The sequence below is a fragment of the Theobroma cacao genome, chromosome 7 (assembly GCF_053813885.1).
Source record: "Theobroma cacao isolate CCN51 chromosome 7, ASM5381388v1, whole genome shotgun sequence".
Lineage (NCBI taxonomy): Eukaryota > Viridiplantae > Streptophyta > Magnoliopsida > Malvales > Malvaceae > Theobroma > Theobroma cacao.
In genome coordinates, this window is record NC_142645.1 from 10,288,768 (window position 1) to 10,305,597 (window position 16,830).

Genomic DNA, 16,830 nt, shown 5'->3' on the forward strand with positions numbered 1-16,830 from the left:
ACAAAGCAAGTAAAAAGTATAAAGTAGAAGAAAAATACTCAATCAAGATTTTTATAGAGGTTCGACCTTTGAAGCCTACATCCTCTCCCTTGATATCAAAAAGAGTTTGAATCCACCATCAACTACCTTTTTCAACTAGGTTCAAGCATAACCTTTACAAGTAACTACCTTTTAAGGATCAAGAATAACCTTTCAACAAGTCATTGCCTTTTTAAAATCAAGCACAGTCTATACAAATCATTGCCTTATTAAGATCAAGCATAACTTCTCTACCTTTTGCTATGGAGGTATAACCTTACAACGGTAGATTACAAAGCTTTGAACCTCTAACAAGGTTGATGAGTTGAGTTTTAGTACAAGAGAATGAAAATGAATCGAGGAATGTTATGCTTTGAGAGTTTTGTTGTAGAGAGAGAAAGGAATGAACTTTGAGAAATTTTTGCTTCTTTTTCTTCTTTGAGTAATTTTCTTGCTCTTTTTTCTTTCTAGTTGTTCTTTTCACTTGAAAAGGTCATTCACAAAGGTATTTATAGGTCTTTTAAATTTTTTCCCATTAAAGAGAAGTTTTGTTCATTTTTTAATAGTAAGGGCCACTTGACTTGCGTCAGTTAACCTTCAAGAATCAATTGATGGACATGTGAGAAGTCGATTCTTTTGTAACTTGAGACTTTTTGCTTTTTGAGAATTGATCTTCCTATTCTTAAGATATCAATTCTTCTCCCTTTGATTTGAGTACGATGCTTTCTATTTGGCGAGAATCGATTAGTGTGTTTGCAAGTAGTCAAATTTTCTTGTCTCACTTCAAGTCTTGAGCATTTTGTTTTATGATAATCGATAACTATCTTCTCTAGAAGTCAATTCTTTTTATCTGGTGAGTGTCAAATTGAAATGTCAAATTCAATTTTTTCCATTCCTTTCTTGTCCTATTCTCCATTTTTACTTCTTCAACAAGTTTCTACTGTTTCCTCTTTGTAGGTTGATCATGGGATATCTGAGAAGTCAATTCTTCTTTTCTAGTGTCTTCTCATCATGTTTCTACCTTATCATGAATTGACTTTTACTTCTTGAGACATCTCTTCTTCCCCTTCCTGTAGCTTTATGTTTCATCAATAATTTTAACGTGACTTAACAAAAACAGTCAATTATGGCATGAGTTGCCATGGAGATTGATTATCGCAATGTTGTCAAGTGGCTTACCGATCCTAATGAGATGTCATGGAGATTGCGAGCAATGGTTATTCAAATCTGGTCCCTACTTGCAAAAGTTGATAGATGGAGTAGTACTCACATAGCACGTTCTGCCAACCAATGGCTGACACGTTGGCTAAGGAGGGAGTGCTTAGACCTTATGACTTTTTCTGGATGATCGGTGAAGCCTCAAGCCAGTTTGCTCTCTCTCTCTTCCCTTAAATGCTGCTGGTTGATTTCATAAATCTGTAATGCTGTCCCTCTTGCTTAAAGGCACCCTGTGATTTGTGAACCTGCTCAATATTTTGATCTTTGATAGCTGTATCTGCCCTGATTCTGGATATACTTCTGTATAGCTTTTGTCCCTGTTTTTTGGCTTAGTGGGATCTCTTCCCCCTGCACTTATCTGTTAAGGGTGTTGTTTTTGTACAGTTGCTATGGTGGTATTTTTGTCTCTTAACAAGGCCTTTTATCCTCCTTGTCTTAACTGTACAGGTTCCTTTTAATCAATGAAGTGATGCCTTCCCAAAAAAAAATTACGGTATGAGTTTGGATACAGTGCCGCGTATGCCTAGCACTAGCTGTTTGCCACCTCTACTTTGAATATGAGTTCCAGGATAGCTTGAAAAATTGACTTTGACTTTTCAAAGGATGACTTGGATTAATTAACTGCCATAAAAAAGAAATATGTTTCAGTGCTTCTATATTTCCTTGATTAGACATGGGAACTTGCTAGCATCGTGCCTCCATCCTCGTTCTGCTTCTTCCCCACCCAAATTCTTTAGCATGCCAAAGCCAAAAGCACAACTTCCGCTGTTAGGCCTAATCGCCCTTGCTTTATTTCTACTCCCTGAAACTTGCAGTGCCAGAAGTAGAAACAAGGATTGCGGAACTTCTCTATGTGGAAACGTTCCCATCAGATACCCTTTCCGATTAAAAAGCCAACCTCGCAGGTGTGGTGACCAAAAGCTTGAACTGCAGTGTGAGAATAATAACCTGACCACTTTGGTCCTGGAGAAGGGGAAATTCTTTGTGCAAGACATCTCTTATGAAAATTATCAAATACGAGTTGTCGATGCGAGTTTGGGCTGGGATAATTGCTCCCTTCCTCTTAGTTCTGTGTCTGTTCGATTTTCCGAGTGTGGGGCGACATCGTATCGACCTGGATTTTATGTTTCTGAATTTAGCACTATGTTTCTTGTAAATTGCACAAGACCGATTAAATCTTCCATCTACGTTGATGCGTCCCGTTGCTCCCCAATTAATAGCTCTTCCCATCCACCTTCCTACTTTTATTTTTTAGATCAAGAAACCAAATCACCAGATTTCAATGAATCTTGCACAGTCATAGCTCAGGTTCCAATTATGCTTAAGAATATCAGAGGCTTGTCTACTTCGGATATCTACCGAAAGCTTTTACTGGGCTTCGAGATGTCATGGAAAGACTACAATAACACCTGCTACAAAGTTTCATTTCACGATATGTAAGTATTTTCGAGCATTATGAGATCTCTTATCATGTTGAGTTTGGTTTGGGTTGTTAAATCATGATTTGGAAAACTTTTAGTAATTAAATTCTTCTTTTTACTTAATTTCTGTTAATATAAAAAAATTTTGAGCTTATTTTACATTTTATATTATATATAGCACTCTTTCTCAACATTAATCGTCAAAGTTTCTTTTATATAGCCGTTTATTTTGACTTGATGTGTTGAATATTCTAGATTGGCGGGGTTGGGATATGCTTTGAGAACCTATGTGGACAGCTTTGTATATTATCTTTTCAATGGCCCCCACGTATCCTACAATTCTATGGATCCACCTACAAGTATGCTTTCCGAAATTCATTAGTTACAATTATTGTTATCGCCTTTCTTCATTTGTAGGAATAATTATTTTTGGTTTAATCTCGGTATCTTTTCTCAGGTACATATATCATCTGCCTTGAAGCAACAGGTGAGTTTTAACTTTGTAATTGCATTATACACCAGACTATGACCTTTTCTTGTCTTATGGAAAGAATTACTAATGCTTATACATTAGAAACTATATGCTAGAAATTAGAAAAATATCCACATGTATATTCCAAAATTTCTTATTAAGAATTTTATCTATAAACAAACATATAGTTAAGCATATAAAAGTTTAGAAACTCTTCCATTATATATGTTTAGAAGAAATAATATTGTTGAGGCTTGATTAACTACATTTAAGTTTGAGTAAGCGGATAAGAATCTTAAAAAGAAGTTGATAACTAAACACTCAATTAATTTAGGCAACTCGTGAAGATGGTGTTGACACGATGTTCATAATTAGCCCTTTTTAAAATTTAAATAAGATATATAAAAGAGAAAGATCATACAAATCACATGATTGACAGTTTCTACAAACTAAGCTATAAAAGCAAACGTAATTTCATCAAACTAAACCATAGAAAAAAACATATAAACGATAGAATACTTAACATTCATAGCTAACAAATAAATTTTTAAAGAAAAAAAATACTGAAAAGATAAAAACATAGCCAGTAACTCTCTCTCTCTCTCTCTCTCTCTCTATATATATATATATATTTCAATGACTTATTCCTATTCTTTAAACACAATAATTTATCAACCTAAAACTGACAATACTCTTAAGCCACCCAATTACCTTCTTTGCTACTTTTGTAGGAGAATAAATTCAATCCTTTATAATAAAATCATAAATTATGACATATTATGAATATTTAATTTTGTAATCAACACATATACGAATAGAATCACTAACAACCATACCTAGCAAATTAATCAATTAAAATAAAAGGTTGAACGAAAATGGAAAAAGAAATATGAATCATAGGTAGGTAAATATTAATAGGAAAAAAGAAAAGAAAGAAAATTATAAATATGCTTCAATGATTTATGATTATATTTTAATGATTTTTCTAACATAAATTAAACTCAAGAAAAATATAAACATGCTTCAATGACTCTTTTTTTTGAAAGCATATGATATTTTATTAATATTTAAAGAGAATAATCTCTAAAAAGTTGTTCAAGATCTTACACAATCAATAAAATAAATAAAAAAAAAAAATCGAGCACACCTACAAGAACACAAAAATTTACGTGATTCGGTCTTTAGATTATTTACATCTATAGGCACAACAATAGAGAAAGATCCAATAAGAAAAATCAAGATATTATAAGAACAATTTTAAACTCACAACTTTTATCCCTCATATAACTAAATCACTTTCTCTAGATCTAGGCTTATAATATGCTTTAACTCCATATGATCATTTATAGGACCAAGTACAATAATCTTATCCTAGTCTTATTAGGATATATTACCTTAGTTTAGCTATAATTAAAGACTTGCTCAATAAGATATATTAGTTTAACTAGAATTAATCTATCCTTATCAAACTACAATTCAAGACTTTCATAACAAATCTCCACCTTAGGCTTGAATTCACCAAGCTCCACTTACAAACCAATCTCTCTCGTCACCACCAATGCCCCAAAGGGCCTCAAACGCTATGAACACCAATCAAGTCCAAGCAATGCATGGACTTTACCCATAAATTGACTTAGTCAACAGATTTGTCATATTTTTAATTGTATTTACTTTCTTCACTACAATCTCACGTCTGGAAAAAATCTCTCGAATGAAGTTACACTTGGCTTGGATATGTTTAATCTTTTCTTGAAACATCTGATTTTTGGCCAAGTGTATGATACTTTGACTATCTCAAAACACAATTGTATGTGTTTGATCAAAACCAAGATCACTAACTAAGCCTTAAAGCCATAAAGCCTCCTTCATTGTCTCGATCACTGCCATATATTGAACTTTAGTTGTAGACAAAGCAACTGTAGCTTGAAGAACTACTTTCCAACCAATCGTAAATCTTAAGAGAGTGAACACATATCTCGTTTGAGACCTTCTACTATTTAGATCACCAGCAAAATCTGAATTGGAGAAGCCAACCACATTATAACTAGTGTTTGAATCTCCTTCATACACTAAATGAAAATCTATAATGCCTTTAGGTGGTTAAACAAGCTCCCATGTTTGATTCTGGTGTAGAGACTCAATCTCCTCATTCATGGCAATAAGCCACCAAGAAGACTTGGTACATGTAATTGCTTCACAATGAAAGTAAGGCTCATTAGTCTCTACTTCTTCAACCATAAATAAAACATAAAAATCAAAATCACCAATGACACAAGTAATGAAATCATCATACTTTGGAAGTGTTCTTGAATTCTTTATATTCTTGGTTTGTGTATAGAAATGCTTTGTTGTTGTATATGAGATACCGATTCATTTACCTCTTGTGATTCAATCTAGATTTCACTACTACCTTGCACTATCCCAAGAGCATTAGTTTAAAGCTCCACATGGTCACCAACTTCTTGGTCTTATATGATTTTCATTCAAGACTTTATCCTATGAGGTAATGCAAACTCATTAAAAGTAACAACTCAACTCACCATAAACTTGGGAGACGTCAGATTAATACACCACAATCAATATCCCTTCACCCTAAATGCATAACATAGGAATATGTACTTTTTTCCCTCGAGTCAAGCTTACCATCATTTGCACAAGCATAAGCAAGATAACCAAACACTCTTGATATAGAGTAATTAATGCGTTTACCTAACCCAAGTTCCTTAGGAATTTTAGATTCAATTGTAGTTAATGGAGACAAATTTACCAAGTAGCAAGCTATGTTGGTAGCTTTTTCCTAGAATACTTTAGATAAACCAATATTAAAGAGCATGCTTCATGCTTTTTCCAAAAGTGTTCCATTCATTCGCTCTACAACACCATTTTGTTATGGTGTTTTGATGATAGTGCGATGTCTAATGATTCTGTAATTCTTATAGTACAGATCAAACTCATTTTTGCAAAATGCCAAATCATCGTCTATTCAAAAGCACTTGTGCTTTTTCCCAATCTACTTCTTAATCAATGCCTTCCATTGGAAAAAGGTGGTAAAAACTTCAATTTTTGTCGTTAGAAAATATGTTCAAACTTTCCCTGAGAAATCATCAATGAAAGTCACATGTATAATTATCCCTCTTTTTATGCCATTGGAGAAAGACCTCACAAATTTGAATGGAAGTAGTCTACTAAACTCTTTCGGTTGATGAATTGTAATGCTAAATTTCACTCGACATTGTTTGCTATAGACACAATGCTCACAAAAATCTAGCTTCCCAATTTTTTGATTACACAATAAACCACACTTACTCAATTCTATTATTCCTTTCTTGCTCATATGACTCAATCTCATATGTCATAAATGTGTAACATCATCGTTAGGATCATTAGATGAGACAATGGAATTAATTCCACTAATCGTGCTTCCCACTAGATGATAAATGGCCACTGCATAACTTGCCTTTCATGATAGGTAAAGCTCCTTTAGATACCTTAAAGACACTATCTTGGCCATTATATTTATAGCCTTTCTTATCAACAAACTCAAGGATATCACACTTTTTTCATGTTAAGGACATGTTTCACCTTAAGTGTTCTTATCATACTATCAAACATCTTGATCTAAATGGTGCCAATCCCAAAAATTAAGAGAAAGAAATCATCTTTTATTGTACAATGCTTATATCAACAAAATAATAAATTGTAAACTAACTACACTTAGGACATATGTGGAAGTAACAACCCAAATCCAAGATCCACATATCCATCATGTCACGACCCGGAACTCCTATCGAGCCCGTGACAATCGTCGCGAAGTCTCGTCAGACATTCTTTACCCCGAATGCTGTCTGAAACCTTGCAAGGCTTTCGTATCGGTTTTCTTACCTCCCCTGTGATCGACAGTAACTAAAATCGTGTTTTGAAACGATATGGACCATTTTTCCATCCAAAAACAATGACAATTTATTTCTGTCTCACAGGGGTATCTTAGTCATTTTTTTCTTTTCTTTTTCAAAAATTTTGGAATTTGTAAAAATGTAATATGTAAGTGGAAACACATATTTCATGATTTAAATTAAATTTTTAAGTCTAAAATATTTGTTTAAAGTAAAATTATAGCTATTTGAATATAATAAAAACATTAAATAAAATATTTTATTTTCTTAAAACACAATATTTTCAAAGTCTTCCTAAAATAACTTTTGTAGCGTAAGAGTAAAATAAATTTATTCATATAGTAATAAAGATAACTAAAGTATGAAATTTTGTTTATAGTGATACGTGGGCCCCCAACTTACGTTCTAGGATGCAACTCCGAGATTAATTCTCGTTTTAATCAACTATCAACAAACTGTCTGAGCTTGAAAAATGGATAGGAAGTGAGATTATATAATCCTAGTGAGTAAACAATTACCATCAAAAGCATCTAAAGTCGAGTAAACGAAGACAATATAAAAACGTTATATCTCAATAATGTTCATAACGCAAAATTTGTTTCAATCTATACCAAACAATTTCTTTTCATCAAAATTTCCTCGGCTTATGAGTTTCTTAAACTTGGCCCTTGCTAGAATCATTCTCGCGGGTACCTTTGTCAAGGTATCCCACTGAGACCGCCAAGGCTATTAAATGCCCTATACCCATAAAAATGTTTTTGCATCTGACACACAGCAATTCTTTGGCGTTGGCTGAGTCTCACTCTCACGTGGTGTGTCGAACGTGAGGTGCACTCAAATCTTACCTCAGGAGATACTTTATCCAACATCTCCCCCTGGAGGTAAGTATATAATTGAGTTACCGTGTCCCTCTCATAGGCAGTCCACGAAAACCCCCACCACTGTAGTGACCGTTTAATATACCACCAGACCCATAAAATTTTCAGTAGCATAATATGGTGAATAAAATTTAATCCAGTCTACCGAGACCAATCCAAAACTGTTCATATATTTCATGCCAATCCCAAAAATTTAGCCATCATGCTATCATAGTGTCATAAGCCATAATTTCACTAACATATAAAATCATAAATTCAACACAGTCTCCATATACTCAATTTTCTCAAAACAATATTTGATTTCAAAACCAGTATAAATCTCATTTTTATTAAAAAATATTTTAATTGAAAAACATAATATTTTATAATTTAAACTCACCATTCAATAAAAGCATCAAACAAGTATAATTACTCTAAATATTTAAGACGATAAATTGTTCACTCATAGTATTAGGAGTAGAAATACTCCTATTTTCAGTCCGAAGGTACAGTCCTTTACCTGTATCCAATGGCTCACCACCTAGCCATAATCCATGACACATATTTCAATTAAATTGTGTCTAACAGTCAAAAGCTATTTCAGGCTCGATATATATGCGTGATATGAAATGAAAAATGTACGAGTAGCCATATAGACCCGGATTGGCCTAAGTCGATTTTTTTCATTCGATAAATTGGCCCATGCGTCCAATTTCACTCCAACTTGCTCCATTTCTTTTCCAATTCCTCAATTAACCAAAAACTATTATTTCTTAATCAAATAACCTAGAATAACATCCCATTCTTCCTCATTATTCACTTAGAGAATTCGGCTATTGATGGGCACCAAATCTTTGATGGTTTTCTTCACTTGTTTTCATGCTACACATCATTAATCACCTAAAAACACTAATATACCTAAAAATCAAATCAATCCAAGATCATTCTCTCTCCATACCCATTTTGACCAACCATGAATTCACCATGAAAGTATGCTTTTCAACCATGAAAATTAAGAGAAAATGCATAGAAAAAATAGTTCATAAACTAAAATCAAGAAATTTAACCTTTTTTCACTTGATTTTCTTGAAAATCCACACTTTTCTCTTGAATTTCTTTCCACCTAGGGTTTGTTCTTCTTATCCCCTTTATTTTCTTGCCAAAGCCAACCCTTATGAGAGAAAAATGGTGGTGTGGGCTGATTTTTATATTTAAATAATATAATAATTTAAACTTGCCACATGGCATTCCATGATTGGTCCATTTTTTAAAATTCTTATCTTTTAAGCTTTAAATCTCGACCATACATTATTCAAGGGTCAAAAATGATGATACGTGAAGACCTTGTACTGGAAAAATGCTTTGAGGGTGTAAAATTACCATTTTACCCTTAGAGTGGTAAAATTATCATTTCGTCCCTATACTCCAAATTATACCAGAATTAAAATTTTTCACTTCTAAACCTTAAATCATACTCCAATACTCAAATCATACTCCCAAATCTGATGGAGATCCATTTAGAGTTTCTACTAATTGGGCTCCATCAGATTTGGGAGCGAAGGTTAAGATAGGGGAAAGTCCTAGTAATAATGAGACTGATGAAAGTGTTGATAGTAATGATGTAAATCAAGGCATGAGAAATTTCATCTTAAAAAGAGTTAAGGAACATGCTAAAGGGAGGAAGAAAATGAGGATAACAGAAGAAGAGTATTATAGTGGGAAAGCATCTGCATCGGTCATTAGACATTCTCCCCCAGGCTGTGGGAGCAATGTAAGGGAATGACAAGAGAAGAAAAAGGAAAAACTTGAAACGGACTCGAAAAAGGATCAGGATGATGATGATCCTAAAGATGTTTAGTGTTTTGTTGAAGCTTATAATACTGTAACCTTAGATGGACATAGTATAAGAAGAATGTCTTAAGGTGGGACATAGGACATGAGGAGTTTTGGAGATACTTATAGATGAAGATGTGAGATAGTGACAAGGGATGTCAATATCAAACAAGGAGAAAGTAAATGAAGGTTTCAAGAATAATATAGTAAATGAGTTCATATGGAATATTGCTGTAAGAATTTCTTATTATATTATGGAAAATAGAACTCAAAAATACTTGAGGTATACAAAGTTCAAATGAATTTAAATCTTAAGTAACAAATTAATGTCGAAGTACAAGAAGGATACAAAGCAATATAGAGGCATGAAAGATAATTGAGAACAAAGGGATGACTCTGAGGAATTGTGATACTGCATCGTATTTAATGATCAAATCAAGGTAGATCTTGGAAGCATAAATGGGATTATAAGGCATATACACATATGTAGGGTTGATATTGTGATCAACTAAAACGAAGAATGATTTTTAGTGAATTAAGATTCAAACTTAATATATGATAAGTGATGCAGGTAATGCAATGATAAGAAATTTTATCATAAATTGAACTATATGAACATAAGAGACTCTAGGAAATAGTCGAGGAGATAATATCAAGGAAATATGATCATATCATGGTTAAGCTGTACGAGATGGATTAATATGATTAAGAAGATTGATATTTCATACATGTGAGATAAACAGGAAGTATGTGGAAATAATTGAAGATAATACCTCCATATTCTCCTTAAGTTCGATAAGTGAAATTTTGAGGACAAAATTTTATTTTAAGGGGGGTAATGTTGTCAAACCCTGTTCTATAAAATAATCACGACATTATTTACATACTCAATAGAATGTTTGCATATTTAGGAAGTTCGAGAAATCATTAAAAGACGATATTGCCCCTAATGGTATCATTAAGTCGATTAAGCCTCGAACTAATTCAAATAGAAATTTTAAGGTGAAATTAAGAGTTTCACAGTCCAGGGATGACTCAAAATGGTAATTCAGAGTTCGAGGATCAATTTGGAGTCAAATCGGAATTTTCACTATCTAGGGACAAAATGGTCATTTGCCACTTGGGGACAAAATGAAAATTTTTAGAAAAGATTTTTTTGGCCCCATTGACTTGTTGGAGTATGATTTAAGTATTTGAGTATGATTTGAGGTTTAAAAGTGAAAAATTTTAATTTCGGTATAATTTGGAGTATAAGGGGAAATGGTAATTTTACCATCTCGGGGGCAAAATGGTAATTTTGGACCTCCAGAGTATTTTTCTAGCACAAAGTCTTCACCCATCATCATTTTGACCCTTGAATAATGTGTGGTGGAGATTTAAAGCCTAAAAGATAAGAATTTAAAAAAATGGACCAATCATGGAATGTCATGTGGCAAGTTTAAATTGTTATATTATTTAACTATAAAAATCAGCCCACACCACCATTTCTCTCTCATAAGGGTCGGCTTTGGCAAGAAACTAAAGGGGAAAAGAAGAACAAACCCTAGGTGAAAAGAAATTCAAGAGAAAAGTGTGGATTTTCAAGAGAATCAAGTGAAAAAAAGTGAAATTTCTTGATTTTAGTTTATGAACTATTTTTTCTATGCATTTTCCCTTAATTTTCATGGTTGAAAAGCATGCTTTCATGGTGAATTTATGGCTGGTCAAAATGGGTATGAAGAGAGAATGATCTTGGATTGGTTTGATTTTTAGGTATGTTAGTGTTTTTAAGTGATTAATGATGTGTAGCATGAAAACAAGTAAAAAAAACCACCAAAGGTTTAGTGCCCATCAATAGCCGAATTACTTTGCTAAATTCATCAATGATGGTGTCAATGGACTTATCTATAAACATTTTGAGAGTATACAATCATTACTTCATATAAAGTCATTTCTTCAATAATTTGGTCATATAAATATTCTTGAGTTTAAGCTACACTACACCAATAGATTCGTCATATGTGACTTCTCTTGGCACTTCATTAGATAAAGCTAGGAGAATAGCACTATGTGTTTTCTCCATAAAGTTATCTTTCTCACCATCAAATAGGTTTGAGAGAAAAATGTGTTTTCCTTTTAATGCCTTTAATAGTCTTTGTTACACTAATAATGCGCACATCTTAACATGCCATGGGCTGAAATCATTTTATAGGGTCAAGTACAATAATCTTTTAGTAGTCTAATTAGGATATGTTATCTTAGTCTAGTTAGAATTAAAAACTTGCTCAACAAGGTATATTAGTTTAACTAGAATTAAACTATGCTAGTCAAATTACAATTCAAGACTATCATAACACTATATCTAGAGAAATCATAAACAACACATAGCTGCAATATTCCAACCATAACCGCACCCCTTGGCTGAAGGAATCTTATAGCAATCAATAGCAAATCACAAAACAACATCACATACCATCAAGCAACAATGAAGATTTAAGGGCAACGCGCGTTAAAACATGTTCATTATAATTACTTGAAGCATGCAACTAAAGTCTACTATGAGTGACATTTAGGATTTAAGTGCATTATCAACAACAAGTTCCTTATGCGTTATGTTGCTTTGTAGTTGATTCATAACAGCAATCTTAAACTATTCACCATAGCCTGCATACATCTAATCACTGACTTTAAGCTACTTCAATGATAGCTAATCACCACCAACGTATGTCATTGTCTATATAAACCAACCTTAGTGAACCTATCTTGCATATCATTTGCTCTTGTGATATATGTCAGATTTGTCATCTATCCATCTTTGCTTTTATACTTTCAATGGACAATTTGACATTTCTCACTCTCCACGATGAGGATTAGGGATCTTCACCCAGTTTACCGTGTTTGTGGATTTGCTCTTGATTATAAGATTTTGAGACTCGGCCCATGTGGATGTGACAAAGACCACAAAAGCTTCTTTGATGGCCATGAGTTCTACAAATTTAAGCCCCTAATGCCAATTGCTTTAAAGAATAAAAGTATTACCATCCCTACCTCATCCCTCAAGACCCCCCAATACCAACCTCTTCTGAATTACCTCCCGCTGAACCATCAACATTAAACATTAAACATAAGAGAACCACTAAGAAGACATTTCCAGACAGTATCAATCTTTCGACATTTTGTTTTTCTCATCACCATTGTGACATTGGGAAAGAAGAAGAAATTTGAAGCTGAATTTTTATCCTTCGTCCGCTTTACTTCTAACACCGTGCAACTCTCAATTTAATCACCTTGAATAATTGCATCAAGTCTTATGTTTTTCCATTAAATAACAAGTCGTTCATACATAGCCTTGTGGATCAAATAATCCCAAAGAATGCCATTCGCCATAGCAAGGTGCCATCTAGATTCGAGCCGATAGAATTCCAAGCCATAAGGAACTGAGAAGCCTTACATGGGAACATCCAACTTGAACCCCATTTATTACACCGCATGGACCATATCTTCCATGCTTCATGGCATGTGAATAATAAATGGGCCACGGATTCATTCACTTCATTGCAAAGCAAGCATACTACACTATTATCAAGCAATCCTCATTTTACAAGTTCCTCTTTCATAGCCTGCTATTTTGCCGCTCAAGACTTTCCACGCATATATCTCAACTTTCGAAAGGGCCAATCCCTCCCACACTCGCTTCTACCTGTCAGCATTAGGTCAATTTCTACCTAGACCGTAGAACGTTCTTGCAAAATGATTTGTCAAAATATTTACCACTTTGGGATTATTTCCATATCATGTGGTCTTGTAATTCCTTTGGTAGGAACACTCTTTGAGAATTTTTTACATCGGTTCCCATTGTTTCACCTCCTAATCAAACAATCTACATCTTAATTCTATATTCCACTGCAATGTGTTATTCACCCTATCTCCAAAATCTTCGATCATCCCTGGTATCTTTACGACTAGTGCAAAGATCTTAGGAAAACAGATTTAAGGATTATCCCTTGGATCCACTCATCGTTCCAAAATAGGATTTTATTTCCATCCCTAACAACAAACCCAAAACCAGAGTGTCTTAAGGAAATAAGCTGTTAGAGGGGCAAATGGACCTTACGATGTTAGCCCATGTAGTTGAGATCCCTCTTCTAAACCATTGCATTCAAATTCCATCCCTTTCTCAGAAATGACCATTCCCCACAAACTCAGCAAATACTCTGTTTTTTAGCTTGAGCTCCACCATGCATAGTCCTCCACAATCATTATAATTGCATATTGTACCCCAATCGACCAGGTGCATTTTTCTCTCTTTTGCTGCCTTACGCATAGGAACCTTCTTTGAGTGACGTTGCCAAAAAATAAACAAACTTGCTTCAATGACTTATGATTATATTTTAATGATTTCGCCAACGTAAATGAAACATGGCATTGCTCTTACAACAACCAAATAAAGAAACAAACTACATGTTTTTTTTTTTTTTTTGCTAAATCATCAAGAGTTTCATTAAAAGAAAGAGACAACACAACTCCATGGTCCTACAAAAATATTGAACCATGGATTATAATGAGAAGTATTTTGATGACAGGGGAATATCACCTAAACGGATCAAATATAACAAAAAATCATACAACCCAAAGAGGGGCACCAATAAGATATTCGTAAATTCCAGCAACAAAGCACAACATCAAGCACACAAATGGCCTAGATCTGAAACTGCAGTAGAAAAGACATGAAAACAAGGCAACCAATTATTGCGGAGGAAAACACAACCTTACCACCATGCATGTAATCGCCTCACCTTGGAAGACATAAATGGCAAAATGGCGTAGGGAGTAAGATAAATGGATAAAATAAAAACTCATTCAAGATTGTTTGACTGGTGATCAGAAGCTTACGTCTAAAACAATTTATTAACAATTTGTTTGACTGGTGATAAGCTTGTAAATGAGATGACATACAAATAATGGTAGAAAATTTAATGGTTGAAATTCAAAAAAGTTCTATATTTGGTCTGATTGTAGATAAAAATAGGGCTCCACTTTCTTTTAGCTGTGATGAAAGGGAATATAGTCTAATGGAAAATACTCTAACGCACCAGGTTAGGAGCTCTATTCCCTCAGGATACTTTCCAAATAAAGTGATCTGTCCTTTTATGGTCGCATTCATTGTCAAATCAACGAAATCAGTGTCATATATAAAATCAAAGAAAGATACTTTAATTGGTAAAGTAAAAGGGATACTAAAGTCCATGGGACTCTAATAAAGAAAGTTAATTTAATTGATAAAGTAAAAATAATAAAAATAATTGGGGAAGATTTTAATTTAATTGAAATTGATAATGAAAATAAAAATAAGTGAAAATATTTTATTATGAGTATTTAGGTCTATCACTTTTGGAGTTCACTTTTGATATAGAGAAGATAAATTCCTTTGGACTAGAAATTCCAAAGAAATATAAGAACATATAGTGTTGCACCAAAATATCTAAATCACTTTTTTTTAAGGGGCAATAATGCCTTTATTCAAAAGTACTAATGTGTTTCAATACTTTTCTTGACAAGGAGGAATTATCTTACCAAGAATTTTGCTGGGGATATCTTGCTTGGTTGCACTTGTTACGTACAAATTGCGAAGAAGACATTTATCCATGGATGATACTATTGAAGAGTTCATTCAAAGTCAACATAACTTTATGCCTATTAGGTACTCTTTCCGTGAAATAAAAAGAATGACAAGAGACTTTAGAGATAAATTAGGTGAGGGAGGTTATGGCTCAGTCTTCAAAGGAAAGCTTCGCAGTGGTCATTTTGTGGCAATAAAATTATTGAGTTCAAAGGCAAATGGGCAGGACTTCATTAATGAAGTTGCATCTATTGGTAGAATTCATCATGTTAATGTGGCAAAACTTATTGGCTTCTGCGTGGAGGGATCGAAACAAGCTCTTGTATACGAATTCATGCCAAATGGATCTCTTGATAGAATAATATTTGCAAAAGACAATAAGATCACTTTAAGTTGGCAAAAAATGTTTGATATTGCTCTTGGAGTGGCTCGAGGGATTGAATACTTGCATCAAGGATGTGACATGCAAATTCTACATTTTGATATCAAACCACACAATATTCTTCTGGATAAAAACTTTATCCCAAAAGTTTCAGACTTTGGTCTTGCAAAATTATATTCAGTAGCTGATAGTGTTGTATCTCTCACTGCAGCTCGAGGTACAGTAGGATATATGGCTCCTGAATTGGTCTACCAAAACATCGGAGGTATCTCATATAAAGCTGATGTTTATAGTTTTGGAATGTTATTATTGGAAATAGTAGGAAAGAGGAAGAATTTGGATACATTTGTTGAACAATCAAGTCAGATTTACTTTCCATCGTGGATTTATGACCAATTTGATCAAAGAGATAATATAGAGTTCAGAGAGGTAACAGATGATGAAAAGATAATAGTAAAGAAGATGGTGATAACAGCCTTTTGGTGTATACAATTGAAGCCTATCGATCGTCCTTCAATGAGTAGAGTATTGGAGATGCTTGAAACTGATATTGAGTCACTCGAAATGCCTCCCAAACCTTTTCAATATCTTCTTGACACATCAAGTGAAGGTGATGTTACTGAGAATCCAATAGATGAATCTACTGCATCACTTCATGTTGCAAATTTAAGTATAGCTTAAATATAGTGTAAGCTAGTGAACGTTTTTATTATTATATATGTTACCTATGTTGTTTGTAGCCAGAAAAAGGAAGAAAAGTTAAAAGATTCTTATCCGTGAGTTGGCTAATTCGTTAAATTCTTCTCGCACTTTGGCATCAGTTGACTTTTTTTTCTCCTTTCTTTTTGACTAATGCATCAAGGACTTCGATTTCTAAAGTACTTGCTTTCATCAAAATAGTTGTTGGAATATTGAAGATAAAAACGATCCCATGCTTCTTTGTTTCCTTGACTTAATCGTTAAAACTTGTTATAGCTGATTCTCGCTCTTTCTCATCCAAATTTTAGCATGTCGAAGTCAATAACAGAACTACCGCTGTTTAGCCTCATGACCCTTTCCTTTATTTCTATTCCCTAATGCTTGCCTCGCTAGATGTGAAAAAAAGGACTTCAGTGGCTCTTCTTTGTGTGGAAACCT

The 16,830-nt window shown here is 33.7% G+C and overlaps 1 protein-coding gene across 1 annotated transcript; it reads left to right on the forward strand.

The window, feature by feature from the left end:
• The first annotated feature begins 1,855 nt into the window (after positions 1 to 1,855).
• On the forward strand, positions 1,856 to 16,491 carry LOC18594498 (rust resistance kinase Lr10-like). The gene is made up of 4 exons (XM_018124855.2): positions 1,856 to 2,672; positions 2,913 to 3,016; positions 3,115 to 3,144; positions 15,251 to 16,491. Exons 1-4 carry the CDS (start codon positions 1,876 to 1,878, stop codon positions 16,372 to 16,374), a joined length of 2,055 nt encoding a protein of 684 aa, XP_017980344.2. The 5' UTR covers positions 1,856 to 1,875; the 3' UTR covers positions 16,375 to 16,491.
• Positions 16,492 to 16,830: the final 339 nt, after the last annotated feature.

Excerpts from the sequence above, each read along its gene's own strand:
- LOC18594498 (XM_018124855.2), top strand. The coding sequence starts at position 1,876 with ATGTTTCAGTGCTTCTATATTTCCTTGATTAGACATGGGAACTTGCTA. Across the intron at positions 2,673-2,912 it reads AAAGTTTCATTTCACGATAT|ATTGGCGGGGTTGGGATATG; the intron begins GTAAGTATTTTC and ends TGAATATTCTAG. Across the intron at positions 3,145-15,250 it reads CATCTGCCTTGAAGCAACAG|GAGGAATTATCTTACCAAGA; the intron begins GTGAGTTTTAAC and ends TTTCTTGACAAG.